Source organism: Melanerpes formicivorus, unplaced genomic scaffold, assembly GCF_026170545.1.
Source record: "Melanerpes formicivorus ecotype bairdi unplaced genomic scaffold, bMelFor1.0.p_v2 SCAF_19, whole genome shotgun sequence".
In the NCBI taxonomy this organism is placed as follows: Eukaryota; Metazoa; Chordata; class Aves; order Piciformes; family Picidae; genus Melanerpes; species Melanerpes formicivorus.
This window is the reverse complement of record NW_027142371.1, coordinates 8464680-8485096: the sequence shown is the minus strand read 5'-3', so window position 1 is coordinate 8485096 and position 20417 is coordinate 8464680. Positions and strand designations below refer to the sequence as shown.

General features: G+C 38.1%; 1 protein-coding gene and 2 long non-coding RNA genes across 9 annotated transcripts in view; 1 reads left to right on the top strand and 2 right to left on the bottom strand.

The window, feature by feature from the left end:
- Window positions 1–50: 50 nt before the first annotated feature.
- SPO11 (SPO11 initiator of meiotic double strand breaks) lies at window positions 51–17132 on the bottom strand. The gene is made up of 13 exons (XM_068149995.1): window positions 15170–17132; window positions 12137–12250; window positions 9029–9117; window positions 8344–8410; window positions 8036–8144; window positions 6982–7068; window positions 5761–5797; window positions 5429–5538; window positions 4372–4471; window positions 3201–3238; window positions 2497–2573; window positions 2193–2304; window positions 51–1578 (listed from the first exon to the last, which is right to left on the bottom strand). The coding sequence occupies exons 1-13, from the start codon at window positions 15313–15315 to the stop codon at window positions 1459–1461; spliced, it is 1206 nt and encodes a 401-aa protein (XP_068006096.1). The 5' UTR covers window positions 15316–17132; the 3' UTR covers window positions 51–1458.
- On the top strand, window positions 5124–10624 carry LOC137446916 (uncharacterized). Its single transcript, XR_010988758.1, has 3 exons — window positions 5124–5218; window positions 6294–6359; window positions 10519–10624. It is a non-coding gene; the product is annotated as an uncharacterized lncRNA (long non-coding RNA).
- A 454-nt stretch (window positions 17133–17586) lies between the features above and the next one.
- The window catches only part of LOC137446915 (uncharacterized), a 120157-nt gene continuing 117326 nt past the window's right edge, over window positions 17587–20417 (bottom strand). For 5 of the 7 annotated variants that reach the window (XR_010988753.1, XR_010988751.1, XR_010988752.1 and 2 more), the window contains one exon: window positions 17587–19946. This is a non-coding gene — a long non-coding RNA (uncharacterized lncRNA). The remainder of the gene's footprint in view (window positions 19947–20417) is intronic. The other 2 variants (XR_010988755.1, XR_010988757.1) reach the window with 2 other exon arrangements.

The following is a 20417-nucleotide window of genomic DNA, read 5'->3' as shown; positions in this document are numbered from 1 at the left end:
CCTGCGCACTGCCCGGGCAGGGCGGGGAGGGCAGACGCTGGGAGGGAGGCTGGGCGGTTGGTGCGGGGCTCGGCAAGAAACGGGTCACCAGCGGTCTACCGGCCGAGAGGCGCCCAGCGCGGAGCCTGTACTCGTGCTCGCCCTGCTGCACTCGGCATGCTGGGAAGCTCCGCGGCGCTGCCGCTAAGCTAAAAGGATCCAGTACTTTTTCTTTCCCGGCGCTGGGGGGAGTGGCGTCAGCTGAGCAGTGACGCTTGCAGCGCTGCGGTAGAGATTGCGGATGGGTGTTTTTCTGACGCCGAGGGAGTTGAAGTGATCAGGCGGTCAAAGCACATTCGGTCCTCTCGGGTCTTAACTGCTGGAACGTGGGGAAGGTTCACCAGGCTGACTTCAAATGATGTCAGCTTTTGGTGCAGTACGGCTCCAAATTCCTCGAAAGCTCACTCCCTCACTATGAAGTCTCTCAAGGCCAGGCATAAGAAAGTTGTGTGTTGATCTGACCTTCCTGCCCTTAGGACTCTGACCCATGCAGTTACACGTGCTGTTGGAAGTGGCCTGGTGTTCCCTCTGGATCTAAATTGTGCACTTGGACACTAGAGTACTGCTACTCCGCAGTAAATAAAAAGGAATCTTAATTTTGTTTAATCCTGGTGGAATAGTAGTTTGTTTGTTGGGGTTTTTTTTAAATGTCTACTGAAGATAGATCTAAGATTGATGCTGATGACTGCATAGATAATTTGGAAGTATTTTCTGTGCAATCTGGTTTCCTTACATAAAACTGTAGGCTTTAATCACCATGGTTTCCTGCTCCTTTCTACTGTTCTAGAGCCAACTAAATAAAATTAATAAGGGATTCTGTTATGATGTGCATCATTAACAGGATTGTTTATTAAATTCTTAATCAGTAACATCTGCTTGCTTGTCCATTGAAGACAAATAGTAATTTGCTTGCTGGAACATTTATGGCTGCTTCAGATAATGTGGTGATAAAGAATTATCTCAGACTTTTCAGTCTGAATTTACAGCAAACACAAAATGCCACAATGCTGTAACTTACAATAATTTCCAAAGGAGGCATTTGCACTAAATTGTTAACAAAGTCTCTTACCCTCTTCAAACCTGAGAACGTTAGTACAGCATCATCTTGTGCTTTAAAGCAGAAATCAAAGCAATTAGTTGATACTTTTTTGAACTTAATATTTTCTGGCCAGAAAGAACATACCTCGTTATCTTTTAATGTATGTACCACTGCTTTTGGCATCATTACAGCATGGAAGCCACAGACTTCTGTTAAATTATCATATTTTTTCTTAGTTTTAAAAGGAAAAAGATGAACTAAATACAGTGCTAAAGAAACCTAACAAGCTGACACATAGTCTTCTGTCTCTGCATTTTCTCTAAGATCAGTCAACAATGTAAATTAGTATCAAGGAACCCATTTCAATTGCAAACAAACATTTATATCCATCCACCAAATTGCAGTTTGTTTGGTAAATAGACTCTGGAAAGGTAATGCGATGAAAGAGAAGTTAAGACTTGGATTTCAGCCTTCAGTTTGGATGCTGCCATTATTTCCAGCTGAAAAGGAACAAATTAATGCGTGATGTCTAGCAGCCTGGGCCAGGGTTAGGCAGTTAAGTAAGAACTACTGTCATATGCGCATGTAGAAGGGTAAAGTTAGTGTTACTGATGCTGCAAAATCTCTGTCACTAAGCTGAGATTCATTTTATTATATCTCCTGTGGTGTTCTCTAGTATGCACCACACAGCAACACAGTTTATGAGGTGAGTAGAAAGAGGCAGAAGGTACACAATACCTTTTCTTCCTTTCTAACCATTTCACACAATATAAGCTCAAACTGAGATATAGGTTCTAAAAGCTACAGATAGAATTAGAGGGCTAGTACAGAGTAAACTGTAAGCAGTCCTCAATATATTTTGTACTATTTAGGAAAGCAGTAAAATACCATGTGATCATTAGATGACTAATGGCAGGAAGGCTTAAAATGATGCCAGTTCTGGCCTGTAAGCTACCAAGGCCCATGGATTCAGAGACACAACCCAGGACATTGGCTTTCAGGCTGCAAAACCTTACTGGTTCTGCTACACTACAAATTTGTCATCACAGAGTTGCAGATGATAGGATTTGTCTTGTGGGGAGTAAGAAATAGGAAATAATAGGTTTATACTTACTTCTTTTTTCCACATTGGCTGACAAGCAATGTAAGGTCTCTTTTGTAAACTTGCTAACTTTTTTTGATCTTGCTTTGTAAATGGAATCAGGGCATCTTTGTGTATATTTAATCTGAAAAGAAAAGTTGTTAAATTTTCTCATGCACTTAAATAGTTATTCCAACTCATTTCCTTATGTTTACCCAAAATAAGTAATAAAAAGAATAATGGAAGTAAATGACAGTTGTCTTTTAGTGCATTAAGTCATTATTTCCTGTCTACGGAACAGAGCAACACATCTCTTTGTTTTGGGAGAATAACTAACCTCTCAAGATCAGAAGGAAGAAGACCAAGCCACTTAATAGATGGAACGGTGAGATGATGAGCCTCAAATGACATGGACTGAAATAAGAAAGTTCAGCTAAAACTACAATGACTTTTAGTTTAATTATTTGAGATACATGTCTTCTGGGGTCATATCCAGATTTTGTTACAAAGATACTGGTGTATTTTCACAATCAGAATGGGAAAGCAGAACAGTGCAACTTACCACATCCCCTTACCAAAACTGTTCCTGCGTTAAGATTTGAACCCTTCAGCTTCTGACAGATTCTAGGCTAGTCTAGTGTAGGCTTGTCTAGCCTGAATATCTGAAAATGTCTGCTATAATCTGCTGGAAAGTACCACAACATATAAAAATAGCCCAAACTAAGGTTCATCTGCTACAGTAAATACATTAAGGAAAAGTGTACCAGAAAATAAGCAATTAATGATACTTCTCAGAATACTCCCCCTGCTTTCCAACTTTCTGAGCCAGAAGTGGTGGTGGTGATTTTGTCAGGTTGCTTTTAGAACCGACCTCCCTGGGCAACCTGTTCTAGTGTCTCACCACCCTCAGTGTGATGAATTTCTTCCTTGTATCTAGTCTGAATCTACCCTCCTCAATCTTAGAGCCATTCCAACAAAGCCCATAACATTTCAGACATTCCAGCTTCAACTAGGTATTTGAAGTGGAAAACCTATACTCACCACAGATCCATATTTGTAGATGCACATTATTTCCACACCTAGGTTGCAGAATACCAAATATTAAGTGTCTGTCTATCTGGACATGTTCAAGAAGACTGTGTAACAGTTGTGGCTTTATGATTAGAAAGGTTCTTTGTGGTTTACAGTTGTTTTCAGAGTATGTCAAAATAATCAGAATGTGAGCATAGTATGCCACCTTTGTATAGCTAAATGTTTCACACAGTCTCTGCACAGTCAGTTTGAACCCAGAGATAATCATCTTTTTTACACATTGTTGAACATCTATCACAAAATTTGTCTTTCCATTGTCCTGTCTAATCCATATCACTTAATACTATTGCTCTGAGCAGCTGCTTCTCATTTTGCAGTGATCTCCTTAATTTCAGGCAGGATCACTGTAGATTCATAGAAGATTGAATTAGTACTCAGAATTGAAATTCAGGCATACACACACACACATAACAGAATCCCTCATGAAATGAGGGAAATTTCTGGCCTGCCACTGATGTAACAGAATGCACTTGTTTTAGGATTAACTGTGTTCCTCCTCTATCGGACTTGGAGTTTCTAGCTTTCATTATTGTAAACTATTGGCATGAGTGCTGGATTATTATTATAAATCTATGTGAACTACTTTAAAACCAAAAAAACATGCACTTCACTCAAACATACTATTTTCTTGACATCTGTCTGACCTAAAAGTAATAATGTAGTTTAAAAGTTTGCTTTATAGTAAACTGAGCAATGTTTACTAAGTTCTTGTTACTTGCTTTTATTTTACAAACCAGAAGGTGTCCAATAGTCAACAGTGGAATTCTTGGCAGAGCAACTTTTTCAATGATATTTAACTCTGTAAAGATAGACCTAGGCCCCCCTGACACTTGGAAGTGGTCAATTGCCTAACTCCCATTAACACCAGTGGAATCATGCAGTGTATCATAAAATGCCATTGTCCTCATCCTCATTTTTACTTTCCAAATCTCTCTCTCTTCTGAGCTACCAATTCCATATTTTATTTTTCTTTTTTAGGTACAAGGTGAGATTCTTTTTAGTACCTCAAAACACAGCAAATCATCACAGAGGGTAAGAGCATATTCAGTGGGGAAGTAAGGAAAGGTGTTCTATATAAATTGTGCTTTCCCCTTATGTCACTGAACCTCTACAGATTTACCATGTGGATCTGCATCCATAAGGGTGAAAATAGGGATTTTGAAAGAATCCCACAGCTTCCTGACAAAAAGTCGTGTATTAAGGTCTGGTATGCCTTTGCCCTAAGGAAATAAAGTAAAAGCAGACAATTTAATTAAAACAGCATCTGACTACATACTTGTTTACATTGGCCATTTAAAAGCAAGCAAGCAAACAAACAAACAAACTGCTGGCAGAAGTATTTCTCCAGCAGCTATTTTTCAGGAAAAGTTCTCTGCTCCTTTTTGGCTCTGTGAGGAGGGAAGCAGGAATGGGCTGGGGTGCAGCACAGTGGATGTCCTGGATTACAGGCACTGTAGCAGCATCATCATCCCTCTATTGAAGGAGTTAATTTGTAAGTACAGATGTACCCAGGCATCTGTATAAATTAGTGTAAGAAGGTCATTTTTTTTTCTTCTTGGAGCTGTGAATGTACCTAATGAAACAACCTAGAATCATACAACCATTAATTTCAGAAAAAAACTTGAAGATTATCAAAGTCCAACTGTCAACCCAACACTACCAGCCAAGTTCTTGCTATGAGTGACTCTGACTGGACAGTACACAGCACAGTGCAAATGCTTCTCTCCTGTAGGTATGGGGACATGTTTTTTCCTCATTGTGGGCCAAATTCGTCCCAGAACATGTAGCTATGTATATTCCTATTAATTATCCAGGCTCCATAGCTCCTTCAGTACAACCTAAAATCAACCAATTCTGTTTCAGTGGGGTTTGCCCAACTCAGGATCCTGACGCACCAAAAGTTACTCAACAGCTGAGCCTTTCTGAGAATGACTGGGGCAGCTACTTTGCAGCAGCACATAAAGGTGGTAAGGTACCCAGCTCTAAGGAGACGCTTGGAGAAAAGAAATCTTTAGAATGTGTAGTTTATGTCTCTATAAAGGTAATATTTTTTTTAAATATTGTTAGACGTGTTTCATACTAATTTTATTATGGTCTTTTTACCAAGTTTGAGTACTACTACAATGCTAAAGTACTGTTTACATTCTTGTGTCTAGCTAGTAAGGCAAGATACATACCGTAATCATTATACATGGGGACATTCTATTGCAGAAGTCATCATCCAGCAGTCTCTGAAAAGTTGCATCTTTTTCTACAATTAGCATAAATTTGGCATGTGAGATTAAATCTTTTTTGTTAAGGCTGGCTGCATGTAAAATGATCTATCACACCAATCAATTAAAACAAAATGCTTTAAAATACCTGTTCTAAAGCCAAAAGTTGTGTTCAGGACTGAACTTCAGAGCCAACAGGCTAAGAAAAAATTACCAGAACGTTGTTTAACTTGGAAAATGTTTGGTTTTACTTAATTTTTTTCAGTCTACAATGAGAGTTCTTGCTCAAAGGATACTTTTAATTCCTTGAACATTAGATGGCACAGTGACTGCCTAAAACAACAAAACTGAGATTAATCATTTTAAATAGAGAAAATGATATATTTTAAAATAACAACATTAGGTAATGAGGGACACAATTACATCCTGAAACAATCATTCATCTTCTATATACATGATCAATCTTGACATTTTCACCTCTTTATAAGTGCATTCAGCCATTCATATCCTGCTCTATTTTATGGTTTTGGGGGAGTCATCCTGTTACAGAAAGATACTTTTCAAAAGTGTTTGTACTGCTGTTTCAGAATATTGGGCAGATGGACATCACAGTGAGAACAATGTCTTGATTAATTCTTTATGTGTCCTAGCCAGGAAAAAAGTCAGCTTAGTGTGAAGATTCCAAATTTAGTACAGGCTTAAAATAGTTCAGTATTCTTTTTGAAAGACCACTATATCCTTTCTTTTGCTGACCTGTAACCTGATTTTATAAGTATTTTTGAGCTACAATTTGAAGACATAGTAATGTTTACTTTACTTCTCATATTAGGATTGGCTTAATCTGGCAAGCATATGGATGAGAAAATAGGAACTGGAGAAAGAACTTGGCAAAAGAGTATGTATATTTTGAAATGTGTGGTCTGCTTTTACTTCTGACTGCTAAATCATCTCTGGTGCCAGGGTGGAAGAGCTCAACAAATAAAAATATGAAGAGTTGTAGAAGAGCATTAATAACAGAACACTTTACACTGCTTAAAAACAAAGTGTAAAAGGCAGCTTATCATTCCAATTTGAAATTACTAATTTAGGCTTACTGTGAACACATTTTCCAAGAAATCATGACAGCAGTCAGGCAGTCTGAGTTCTGTCCTTGCTTTCGTATTCTGCACAGTTTTAGGAAATCTTTCAGGATTAGATTAGTTGAATCTCATTATCTCAAGCCACTTTTGTCTCTTGAATCTTAGGAAATCATGATTATAATGTTCTCTTTAGCTTAGTATCACCTTTGATAACATAAATTGATGTACTCCTGGTTAGCACACAGCTGAACTTCAGAACTGCAGTGCAGTTGAGCAATACTTTTTATCTCTCTTTTTGCATCCAGGTTGTAATGTCAAAATTTGCCACATGCACAGGTCTGTATAATAAATTTATATGGTCACCTGAGCTACAAGAAGTGCAGGATGTAATGAACGGGTAGATACTAAGAGCTGCTGTTACTGTTTTGTAATACATACTGTTGCACCACAGGTACAATTCACTTTTGTACCATCTTCCTCTGTGTAACTTAAATTGCCAGCAACAAAACCATTAACTGTAGACAGCTGGAAAACAAAAAAAAAGTAGTTGTATACAGTAAATTGGGTGTTATGTGCTGCTGTGTTACTCTATTGCACAGGCAAAACAAGAAACCTGTAGCTGTACTTTTAAAGCACTAAGCAGTGTCGTTATCATCCTGGGTAGGAAGGCGTACTTACCAGAAATGGTTAACTACATTTATAGATACAAAGGGATACAAGAAAATTTGATAGTCTCTTACTTTAAAATTTCATTTAACCCCCAAGTCAGCAAATAATTTGACTATGGATTGCCTAGCAGATGTCTGGCATTCTGAAGTTTAGGGACTGCTCTCACTAGACAACAGCAAAAGGCCCTGTGCCTTTATAGTTTCATAGTTTCATTCAGGGTTGGAAGGGACCACACGGATCATCTAGTTCCAACCCCACTGCCATGGGCAGGGACACCCCACACTAGATCAGGCTGGACAGAGCCTCATCCAGCCTGCTCTTAAACACCTCCAGGGACGGGGCCTCAACCACCTCCCTGGACAACCCATTCCAGGGTATCACCACTCTCATGGTGAAGAACCTCCTCCTCACATCTAGCCTGAATCTCCCCACCTCCAGCTTCATTCCATTTCCCCTAGTCCTGTCACTACCTGAGATCCTGAGAAGTCCTTCCCCAGCCTTCCTGTAGGCCCCCTTCAGATACTGGAAGGCCACAATTAGGTCACCTTGGAGCCTTCTCTTCTGCAGACTGAACAGCCCCAACTCCTTCAGTCTGCCCTCATAGGAGAGGTGCTCCAGCCCTCTGATCATCCTTGTGAGCTGGCAGTTTGTCCAAGACTTTTTGGAGCAAGCAAATTCTGTAAATTAGGTTTCATGTACACAAATGACACTTTTTATTTCAACTATATATTTCCTGCTGATAACTTTTCTTTGTACTTCAGCTTTCAGTTCAATCTGTGTGATTTGGAATTAACAAAAAAGACATTTGTAATGAACCACTTACTATATGCAGACTTCTCCGAGGTATCTTAAGCATGCAAGAAATGTCAGTGATTATATTGTCCACAACAAGCTGGCTACCAAACAGTTGTGTATCTGTATAATATATATCTCTATCAAGACAAAATATTGCATTTGTAATTATAAAACTGAAACAGCTGAAGGCTTGTGAGAGTTTTATAGCAGTCATGGATAAAGCATGCTATGTACAAGAATCCATTTAACTACAGGTGTGCATCATGCAGGCTGATTTGCCCAATAACATTCTTAAAATGCAACTTTATTTGAAATGACAGAAATGTAGTGTGTTACCTTTTAGTTGCATAAGTATTGCTCTGCACCATCTTATAGATCATAGATAATATTTTGAGCATCAGAGCTGGAAAGATACATTTTAAAACATATTTTATCCTCATTCAGAAATGCATATACAATTAATTTCTCATTTTATTGACCTATATTTGCCTGTCATAAAATAAAACGTTGAAATATATATTTTAATGTGCTGTTATAATAGAGAGAGACTGTTCTAATCAATAGACTCAATAATTTCTAGCATAGCTAGGAAAAAATAGGAGGGAGTTAACTGAGGAAATGTATGCCCTGCTGTCCAGGCCAAGAAGTGAAATGATTGAGTTAGAAAAAGAAATTAGCTTATTGTCTGTATTCCAAGATTCCTTTCCTAGTTAGCTTTTTGAAGAGTGATGTTTTTACATTAAGACCTTTTGAATATGCCTTCAGCTGATACTCATTCAGGGAGGGCAGAAACTGTGAGAATGCTGTATTAATTTCACTGTCACTCTAATTTAATAGAGAAGAGCAAAGCTAAGGGCTGATCATACTATCAGGTTATATTAGCCATACATTTCTAAACCACAATGGATAATATTCTTTATGGTTTACTTCTCTTCCCCCCCCAAAAAAAAAAATTAAAATAATTTTGAACTAAAAATGCAAGAAAAAAACAAGGATTCTGCTTTGGACTTTTTAAACTTACCAAATCTTGATGCTGATCTAGGACAGTCACTTCTTACTTGTTTCATAGTACAACGTGGCACCATCTGCAGACCTACAGAATCTGTAAATCTGATACATTGCAAACAAATGCAATAAAACTGTAAACATACTGACTATATATAAATCATTCTCTGCAAGGTAACTCAGATTCAGACCCTCCTGTAATCACATCTGCTAGCGCTGTTTTCAGACTCAGTAGGGAAACCATCAGCTTGGGTGGAGTTGGAGTGGCCAAATGAAGAAGGCAGGCAACAGTCATCCAAATAAACTATTCAAAATGCTACTGAACTGAACTGACTTAATTCATCACTGCATTCAACACATGAAAAAAAATTCTCAAGGGGATGCTTCAAGACTGAATTGAAGCCTAAAGTTCATAAGTTTCCAAACAATAGTAAAGACAAGAAATCTATTTTATACCTGTTTACAACTGTTAATATATCAGCATCAGTTATTATTTAGCATGAAAACAAAGGAGTAAATGTGAATCATTAGAATACAAATCAAGTCTGACATGGTGAGTTTCTCACACAGAATGTATGAAAATGTGCCATTATTTCACGTTGCAATAATATTATCTACTTTATGTCCTTAAATTATTATCAGAATAACTCAATTAAATTCCATTATTCATGTTTGGAAACAAAATTGTGGTTCATCCTCCCCTCTGAGCACTTATTTAACCTAAATGAGCTCCACCATTATGTGTTTCACCAATTCATGTCTGAAGGTGTGCATTTCACCAGTAGAATCAGTTATTTTCTAAGGATGCTTCATTATTCTACTTTATTCTGTTGCCTGATGATATGATGGTCCTGACTTTAAAGCATTCTCTTTCATTCAGCATTTTGTATGTGCTTTCAAAAAGTACTGGTGGTAAAATGGCTATAATTTCATCTAAACCCACAGTGTTTCTAAATGCCCTTGTCAATGTTTTGCTCGCTGCATCCTTTGGGTGGCAGAACACACCACGCCGCACACATACGAAGTGGCAGCAATAACGAACAGCCCACACCGGCATCATCCCGTCAGCCCCAAAGGAACTTTCTTGCCTTTGTGCTGCAACATTTAAAAGGTGTTTGTGCGTTTGCCTACGGTTTAGCTGCTCAGGAGCAGAGCGGTAACTGACACGATGTGGGATTGCTCTCCCAGGTTAAATAAGCAGCACTCCTTTCAGCGTGCTGAGAAACCTGATCATCGTGGCTGACACAGGTGTTTCATAAAGACAACTGCAAACTGGCACTGGATCAGACACCCAGCAGTTCTTTCTAGGATTGTGTTTACCCCAGAAGAGTAGTTTTCTCTAAAATCTCCCTTTCGTTACGAGGATTTTGGTTTGGTTTGTTTATTTGTTTTTAATTTTTCAGTTGGTTACATTGTTGCTGGGTTTCTTTCTGGAAAGATACAGCTGGACAATGTAAACTGTGCTACTTTAGGCCTGGCATTCTCACTGCTTGACATCATTCTCAGGTAAATACTGCTCTGGGCATCTACAAACGTTTACAGAGAACATTTCAACAATGAAATCATTTTCCCATTCTACTAGTTCCTGCCCAGCAGATTCCAGTTGTGTAGATCAGGTATGAAATGGCTGCCTAAAATAAATAAACAAACACATAACTAACTAAACATTAAAAAACACTTCCACGGACTAAATTTCCTTCCACTCACATTGTATTTTGGCATTCTGGTTTTATTTTTATTTGCTTATTTTTATTTTACTCTTCTTTAAATGCTGGTTTGAAGTGTGGTATGGGTCACAATTCAACAGAAATGCATAGCTGAGATTACATTTTTCCACCATCAATATGGTTCAGCTTTTATCAAAATCTGACTGATGAGTCTTATTTTTAACACACTGTGATGTTAACTTGCTTTAATTTGAATGTTTCCCCCCCCAACCCCCCCTGTGTTCTGGTGGCAAATCTCATCTCACATTTGTTTTTCTAGCCTGGAATGCCGTTTCCCCAAAGACTGCCAAAAATTGCAAAACTTTGTTATAGTATTTTAATTTTACAGACATCTGAGTGAAACATTTCTGTCAAACTATCAAGACACAAACCATTAAATTCCCTGGAATGTACAAGCCTTTCAGTTAACTGATTACCTTCAGGCCCCTCAGGTTTTTTGAGTGACAGAAATTTATTGTTCTCATTAAATGAGTATTCCACCAAAGTGTTACGCATGGAAGGTTTGCTATACTTTCTCAACCTCGGATGTTTGTAATGTGTCCACTTACAAGCACCTCTGCAATCTTATCAATCTAAATATCCTTTAACCCACTGATGTCCAGAGCAAGAAATAGATTTATGTCTTCTTTTATCCTTTTGCTTCTGTATTATAGAAAGCAATTAATCTCTCTGTTTCAGGTGGTTTCAGTTTAAATGAGTGCCTTGGGAAATGGTATTGCACAAGCAAGTTCTACAAATCACAGCGTGTGTTAAAAAGGAGGACAGGTTGCTTTTATTCTGGTCCTGTCTAGATAAACTGGCATGAGATCTGAAATTTGGATAACATGTTAGAAACTTGTTTTGCTTTATTTGGCTGCTAATGAACTTAGTACACAACATGGAGGAAAGAAATACACAGGAAGAGGTGAGATGAATCATCTTTGAAGAACAAAAAGAATCATCTATCACTACCATTTTAAGAAATAAGATACCATGAGGAAAAGCAGAGAAAAAGAAAAGAGGGAGCACAGGAAAGGCAATAGAGGAAGAAATTGCTAGTAATTGTTTCCAGCCTAAAACAGACTTTTTCACTCTAACACAACTTACCATTTCTGGTTTCTGCTGCTTCCAGAAAATGATTGTTTATAGGACCTTCCTTTCCCTTCTAACCCCTGCTATGGTACTTTTACTTTATGCTATAATCTGCTGTTACTAAATACTTGATGCCTGTTCATGCAGAGTGGCTACTAAGCATTACTTTTTATTTGTCCATTACTTTCTAAGAATTCAAATTATTTATTTCTTCTAATGCTTATAGAACTATGTATGACTAACTTCTCTGTAAGTTACATAATCAAATTTATATCTGTGGCATTTATATTAATATAAAGCAGGAGTTTAAAATATATGATACTTACTTTACATTTCTCCAATCTGATCTCCTAGCCACTGTCAAAACAGGTGCTTTGTTTTGGGCCAAGCTTTTAAATACACCTTCAATAACATTTTCTATTGCTTCAAGTACTTCAGAACTGAAACAAAGAAGATTAATGATAGAGGTCACATGATAAAATCTAGTTCTGCTTTGAGTTTTCATCATCTATCCCTGCTCCTGTGAAAATTATGTGAACCATAAGAGCTTCAATGATATATTTGTCTCGGAAATGTGGAGGAATTCTTTTGCTTTTTAGTCTTGATTTACTCACTTTCCCTCAAATCTTTGACTTCTCATTCCAACTGCATGGCAGAGGGCACAATTAAAAGTACATTTCTGTTTAATCCTGAAGCCATTAAATATTTCCACCATATGAACTTTTAGACCAACTGTCTGGTTTGTGACTGATAATTCATGTTTTACTGTAAATGATGTAATACTGGCTTTAGCTATGATTTGGGCTAGGGCTAAGGTTTTTTAAATGCTGTAAATTTTAAAAATGTTTGAGTACAAATACTTCCTGTTGCACCATTGTACATTAACCTTTTGATCTGCTGCCCTGAACAAATTGTTAAGGGTTTTAATTGTGTCAAGGCTTATTCTGAACAGATAGACTGTGAAAAGAATAAAATTTGAGTCTTTCACCTAAAAAGGCAAAGTAACCTTGCAGTAGATCCCTTACAGCAAAACTGTAGGCTGGCTTGAGTGTTATGACAGATGCTTTTTATTTTCACAAGCAATCTGACTCCAACATTTCAGCTGTCCTGAAAATTGCAAGTGTACTATGTATCACCATAAGTAGGAATGAGAAGAATAGACAACCCTTTAGTTCAAAGTTTTATCAGCAAAGTCCAATTTTATCATTGAGTAATATACTATGAAGAGATGAATCAATATCAGTGCACACCCCATCAAAGGATTTTTAAAACCTAGCTGTAAGCCTCCTTAAACAATAATGAAGTCTCATTAAAGCTCTCTTCTGTCAACAGAATGTATTTCTTCATTTTCATAGCCCAGCTTCCACTTACTCCTCCTTCTGTTGAAATTAGATTGTAATTTTTTTGAAAGCAATTTCTGAAAAATAGTGATCTTTTGTTTTAAAATGGTGTTTGTAATAGTATCTGTATTCAAACAAGCAAACAGAAAAACTTGTATTGCTAACGTTCTTATCCAATTATATTAAACCATTCAGCAAACGCCATGTAAGATTTTTTTCTGTTTTCTTTTCCAGATGAATGAAAATGAACACAGAGGGTTCTAATGATTTTCCAAAGGTAAAACAGTGAAGCATTTGCAGTGCTGATAATACTAGAAGATCTGGTCATGCAGCCAAAAGGTAAATTCATTTTCCACTATACAATAGCTTCATAATCAAATCCAAGATTCTCTAACTTTCAGACTTGTAGCCTCTTCCTCCAAATTAAAATCCTACTGCCATATCCATAACAGAAATTCCATTAAGGACAGAGGAAATGATTGGCTGGTAAGATAAATGCATAATGCAGCAAAAGGAAGAGTAAAATTGTTAAGCAAAGCTGACTATGATACAAACCTTCAACATGACAAAAATCAGTGTTGAAGACAATAAAAATAAATGGGGGTGGATAGATGAAAGAATGAATATGTAGGCAGGAAATCTAAAGCATGTAATTGCTTTCATATATAAAAATATTTTTCTTATTCATTTGGCTCTGCCCACTGTAACTATTTTAATATTTCAGATTTATTTCAAAGCCTGCTGCAGAATTTGAAAGTTCAGGTTTCTGTTCCAACCCCAGTTTCCCAGTTTATTGGCCAACAGAAGTTGTAAATGTGGCAAAGTAGGAGGAAGAGGACAGCAATTCTTTATGTGGCCCCCTGCTGATTTTCTGTTTCCTTTTGCAGAGATTAATTGAATTTTAATAAGCAAACATACAATACTGGCCAAGTGTGCCTACTTAAAATCCATACTGGTTTATTTAACAGCAGAGAAGGAGTAGGTAGGCACTGTATATCTCAGAATGTTTGCCTGCTCATTTCTAACAGGTTTCAGCATGAGTAGATACTTGTTTCTGTATGGCACAAGAGGCAGTCTTCAACATTAATAGCATAAAAGATTAACATTATAGCACCTTTGGCAAAGAAACAATATAAATACACAAGAGAAACTGTTACATATAAAAATCTGCAGTGTAACAGGCTAAACCATTCCAAACCCCAGAACTGTACATCACCAAAGCCACACAGTTCCCATACCCTGCCACAAAGACCTTTTCATTTCAAACTACTTCTAAGATGCTCTCAGTCTGTGCTATCTTCTGAGGCTGATAACGCTGTCTACAAAAACATTTACAAATTTGTGACAGTTTGGGGATTTTTTTTTTAGTGAAATTCATCTTGCTTTGTCATGTTTTTCTGCACTTCTGTCTGTACCAACAGACCTTCTGGACAAGAGGGCAGGGCAGGGCAGGGCAAGGAAGGGAAGGTTTGGGAAGGGAAGGGAAGGGCAGGTTTGGGAAGGGAAGGGAAGGGCAGGTTTGGGAAGGGAAGGGAATTAACCAGGTTGGAAAAGACCTTCGAGATTGAGTCCAACCTATCATCCAACACCATCTAATCAACTAAATCATGGCACCAAGCACCCCATCCAGTTTCCTCCTAAACACCTCCAGTGATGGTGATTCCACCACCTCCCTGGGCAGCCCATTCCAATGGCCAATCACTCTTTCTGTGAAGAACTTCTTCCTAACACGCAGCCTAAACCTCCCCTGGTGCAGCTTAAGACTGTGTCCTCTTGTTCTGGTGCTGGTTGCCTGGGAGAAGAGACCAACCCCCACCCCACTATAACCTCCCTTCAGGGAGTTGTAGAGAGCAATAAGGTCTCCTCTGAGTGAGAGGCTTTGTGCAGTATGAGAGCCCCTCCAGCCCTGTGTTTTTATAGGGGAAGAGGTTTCTCACTCTTGCACAAGCCTATTAGGTGCATCAGTGCACTGCCTTACCACAGAAAGGGAGCATGGGTGCTATGTTCCACATCTTTTACCTGGGGACATGGCGCTCATCGCCAGGCAGACGTGTTTCTTTGCAGCTGGCCTTGCTCCCAGCTGGCACGTCAGGGGAACACACATCGTGGTCCTCCAGCGAGGCTGGCGCAGCCCAATCCGACTTCTCTGGGAGGGACGAAGCCATGGTGAAAAGAGGCAAGAGAGTTACCAAAGGAATTAGAAAAGGCTGTTGTGTGTGCCGGGCTTAAAAGTCTTCATCTGAGGTGAAACCAGAGAGTGCCAGATGGAAAAAGCAGAAAACTTTCCTAGAAATCAAAGTCAAAGCTTTCCTGCCCTTGCTGACGGAGGCCTTTTCCCGCCCTTTCCAACAGACCGGAACTGGCCCTGCTCTTCCTGTTGGGCTGCTTTGCCCTCTCCACCTGACTGACCAAAGGTGTTTTTCTGCTCTTCCAGACTGACCAATAGTTTTTCCCGCTCCTCCTGACTGACCAATAGTTTTTTCCCGCTCTTCCTGACTGACCAATAGTTTTTTCCCGCTCTTCCTGAATGACCAAAGGTTTTTTTCCCGCTCCTCCTGATTGACCAATAGTTTTTTCCTGCTCTTTCTGACTGACCAAAGGTTTTCCCACTCTTCCTGACTGACCAATAGTTTTTTCCCGATCCTCCTGACTGACCAATAGTTTTTCCCGCTCCTCCTGACTGACCAATAGTTTTTCCTGCTCTTGGTAACAGGCAGGAGATGACTCTGCCCACCCAGTTCCCACCCTGCCTGCCTGACCATGGTCTCCACAGAGAACTGAACCTCAGAGCTGCCTCTGGAGCTGCACTGTCTGAATAGAGTGCACAGATCAGGGCTCCTTCACTGGCAGCTCCATGGTGAAAAAAAAAGTAAATCTAGACATCTAAATTGCTCTCACCTTCGCAGTTATGATATGCTAAACTATTTGAAACTACCAAGTCATTGCACCTAACTGCCTGATTATGGTTGTTCTGAGACTCCTAGCAGTTCCTTAGGAGATAAATATCTTAAGGCTTGTGCTTTCTAGAGGATTTTTCTAAAGCCCACTACTGATAACATCATCCCCTATGCACCACAGTCAGTGATATTGGAAGCTGTGCTCTATCTAGCTCCCTGCCAACAGCATTTCAAATGTTGTGTTGCTTAGGCTTGCTGTTAGCAAGTTAGATGATGTAGTGTTTAAGATCTGGTTTCTCTTGCTGTTTGATTAGCTGCTGCCCCTCAACCTTTCTTCTTTGGCACTTGTAAGAGGAAGCCATCCAAAGTCAGCTTGGGTAGGTAATTGTAAAAGATTGTGAATTGATTTATTTAAGGAAAACCTCAGGCTGTGAAGATGTGAACACAAGGGGGTTCAATTAACAGAGGCAAGCAAAAGAAAGGGGAATTAATGTATTGAAATGTTCAGATCTTTCATCTTAAGCCTTTGGCCTTTAGGTACCTTGAGATCACCCCAGAAATATTTATGTAAAATCTCTGTAGCTCTTTCCAACAATTCAACATCAAAATCAACAGGTTTGGTTTTTTTTGTTTGATATAGAACTGACAAAATTATATCATGCCCCCAGCAACAGATTGCAAACAAAACTGTAAACATCAGCCTGTGAGAAGCTAATTTAATAACTTGCCTCTTCTTCACAGCAACAAACAGCAACTATAAAAACCCACAACCAAATGACTCGGTGTTTATACCTGAGTTAACAAAGTAGAGACTGAAAAAACAAACAACAAACATTTCTGTGCTTCAACCTTAATATTGCACATGCACGTAAAAATAAAGAAATAAAAGTAACCATGTCCACTAGTATCCAGAATGGGACTGGGAAATGAACTACAATCAATAAATAGACTAGCAGGTTCATTTCCTAATGCTCCTTTTCCTTTTATCCTTCTTCTTTCTTTTCTTCTTTCTTTTTCTTTTTTACTTTCTAATTCTTCTTTCTTTTCTTCTTTCTTTCTTTTTTACTTTCTAGTTCTTCTTTCTTTTCTTCTTTCTTTTTTACTTTCTAATTCTTCTTTCTTTTCTTCTTTCTTTTTTACTTTCTAATTCTTTTTTCTTTTCTTCTTTCTTTTTTACTTTTTAATTCTTTTTTCTTTTCTTATTTTTTCTTGTTTTTTATTTTTTATTCTTTTTCTTTTCTTTTTTCCTTATATTTTCTTTCTTTCTTTTTTATTCTTTTTTCTTTTCTTTCATTTTTCTTTTCTTTCCTTTCTTTCCTTTTTCTTTTTTCTTCTTTTATTTATTTTCGGTTTTTTTCTTTTCTTTTTTTTTTCTTTTGTTATCTTTAATTTCTTTATTTTTCCTTTTCTTTCTTTTTTTTCCTTTCTTTTTTGTTTTTTTTTTTCTTTCTTTTTTTTTTTTTCTTTCTTTTTTTTCCATCTTTCTTTTTTTTTTCTTCCTTTTTATTCCTTTACTCCTTTCTTCCTTTCTGTTAGGAAAGCAAATAAGGAGCTACTATCAAACGTTAAGATGGACAGAAAGATGTGAAAAATCAGTGTAACTGATGCGGTTATCCCAGCATTTGTCTTGCTTCTCCAAAGACATGCAGTAGAGGGCACCACAGATGGCAAGGAAAAGAAGGTTACTACTTTGAAGCTGTTAAATGTAACACGATTTCACTAATCCTTGATAAAACAAGTATTATAGGTAATGAAACACTTTCAGATTTGTTTGCTTTAACAGATACCCTGTTACCAAAATGTTCCCTTAAGACTGTCTCCTACTATAAACACCTGCTCTTATGAGGAGGCTTTTGAAGGAAGCTATGCTGTGAAACAGACTGTGTGAGCTGTCTGATTCCAGATTCAAAGTCTGTCTGCAGCTGCTTAAGAGGAACCTGCCTGGATCAAAACATGTTACCATCACTACATGCTATGCAATAAAAGAGCTATACCGAACAAAAATGTGCATTTATCTTAGTGCCAAGATTCTCAATTGCTTGCTACTGATTTCTCATGTATAAATAACTGCATAAATACAATAAATAATATGCAATATATTTTAAAGCATATGCATGATTTTTCCTTCTCTTTACTCCATTCCTCTTTTCATATGTAATTAGTCTCTTACATTCAGTGTTTGTGACTGCTCTGGTAAGCATTTATCTCCAAGTGGTCTGTCTTTCATTGTTTTACTAGACTGGTAGGCACACCAGTCTATGTTCAATTAATATCAACTAACTTGTGGAATTCAATCTTTCACTCAAGCCTAAAGAAAAGGGAGACCTCTGTTAAAAGCAGTGATTCGGAAGTATTTGGGCAAGTTAGCAGTGCTAAAGAGATAAATGGAGGCTTAAAAACTACAGCAGGAACATGGGGGGAAAATCCCCACCAGCCATCTAAGAACTTGTCAGGAGTACACCTACTGTGTTCCAGCAAGCTTCAGATTCTTTCCAGCTTCCTTGCTTCTGATCTGGACAATCCCTGGAAAGACAAACATTGTGTGAGCCAACAGATTGTACTGTGAATAAGCTAGGATGAAACAGGAGCCACATCTATCACCTGCCAGTTACATGAAAAGTTGCTGCTCTATTTCTAATGAGCAAAGCCCAGAGAAACAGGAGATGAAAAGTCATTCAGTGCTAGCGGCTAACAACTTCAAATGGGATATCTCCTTCCAACTAACATGGTTTTTAAAAACCCTTCCAAAATGAATACATTTTCAGTTTGCCTAGCTCTGGAGAGACACTCATGGAATATTTATTCTGTGGTGAGACAAATCATCATAAGAGGAAGTGTTTCTTTGTTACCATCCCTTCTTCTTGTGTTTAATCTTTCAGCCAAAAATACATTCTAACAGGTCTGTCTTAAAAGTAACTTTCATCTAACCTCTGTCACAATGATTTTCAGATCCAACATTTTCTAATGCTTTTAGAAGCAGTAATGTATTGTGGGTGGCAGGGCAAGACAATTACTTGGGACAAAGAAACACAAAATAAACGAAATAAAAGAATGCTTTCCCCCAATTTAGCATAAATGCCATACAGACTGTGGTTCATTTACAAGAATTAGGCTGCAAATAGGCAGCATTATATGACTGAACAGTCAAAGACTTCATTTATATGTGCTGAGAAGTTTGTGCTTCCCCAGTACTATCATAGGCACTATTTCTGACTCCTAATCTGGTCTCAGAAGAGCACATTAAAAAGGAACATAGAGAAAATATTGTGAAACATCCAAGCCTCCAAGCATCATAAAATTATAGAATGGTTTGGGTTGGAAAAGACCTTTATAGGTCATCTAGTCTAACTCATTGCAGTGAACAGGGACATCCACTAGATCAGGTTGCTCAGAGCCCACATCCAGCCTGATCTGGAATGTTTCCAGGGATGGGGCTTCTACACCTGTGCCAGTGTTTCGCCACCCACATTCTAAAGAATTTCTTCCTTACATCAAGACTAAATCTCCTCTCTTTTAGTTCTAAACCATCACCTGTTTCCCGTTGCAAGAGGCCCTGCTAAAAAGGTTGTCCCCAGCTTTCTTAAGTGCTCTTTGAGTATTGGAATGCCACTATAAAGTCTTCCCTAGGCCTTCTACAGGCTGAACAACCCTAGTGCCCTCAGCCTTTCCTTACGAGTAGTGTTCCAGCCACCTGACTATTTTTGTGCTCCTCCTCTGGAGCTGCTCCCACAGGTCCATGTCTTTCCTGTGCTGAGTGTAAGCGACTGTTGAAAATGAAACAAAGAGATTGTCTTGCTTTTGAAGGTCTTTCACATGCAAATAATAAATATAACTGTCTATATTATGGACAGGATGTTTAAAAATCTCCCTGCTGTCTTCTGTATCAAAATCCATGACATCTGAAAAACAAAAGAGATTAGGCAAATACATGGCACCACTCTCTGTACCTAATGCTGCTCTGTTTCTCACAGTTAAACACCTATCATTACCTATCACTCCATTTTTCATTGCTAAGGAATAGGAATCAAATTAAAATCCAGGCTGAAGTGCTTACATAGCAGCTAAATAAATAATAAGGCTATGGAACCAGGAGTGAATTACAGCCAATTCCCTCCTCTCTCTGGCAACTCCCAGAAATCAGCTGCTCTTACTGTCTGTACAGTAAAAATATGACCAAACCCACTTATTAACAGCGGTAAGGTCTTGGGTAGCTGCATGTCATACTGTATAAGCAGTAATAAGCATCTCATGAATTGATTTGTAAACATCTATATACTTGTAAAAATCCAAATCTGTTTTTAACTGAACACTGCATAAACATGCTATTAGGAAAAAAAATCTGATTTAAAAATGTGTTAAAGGGAAAATAT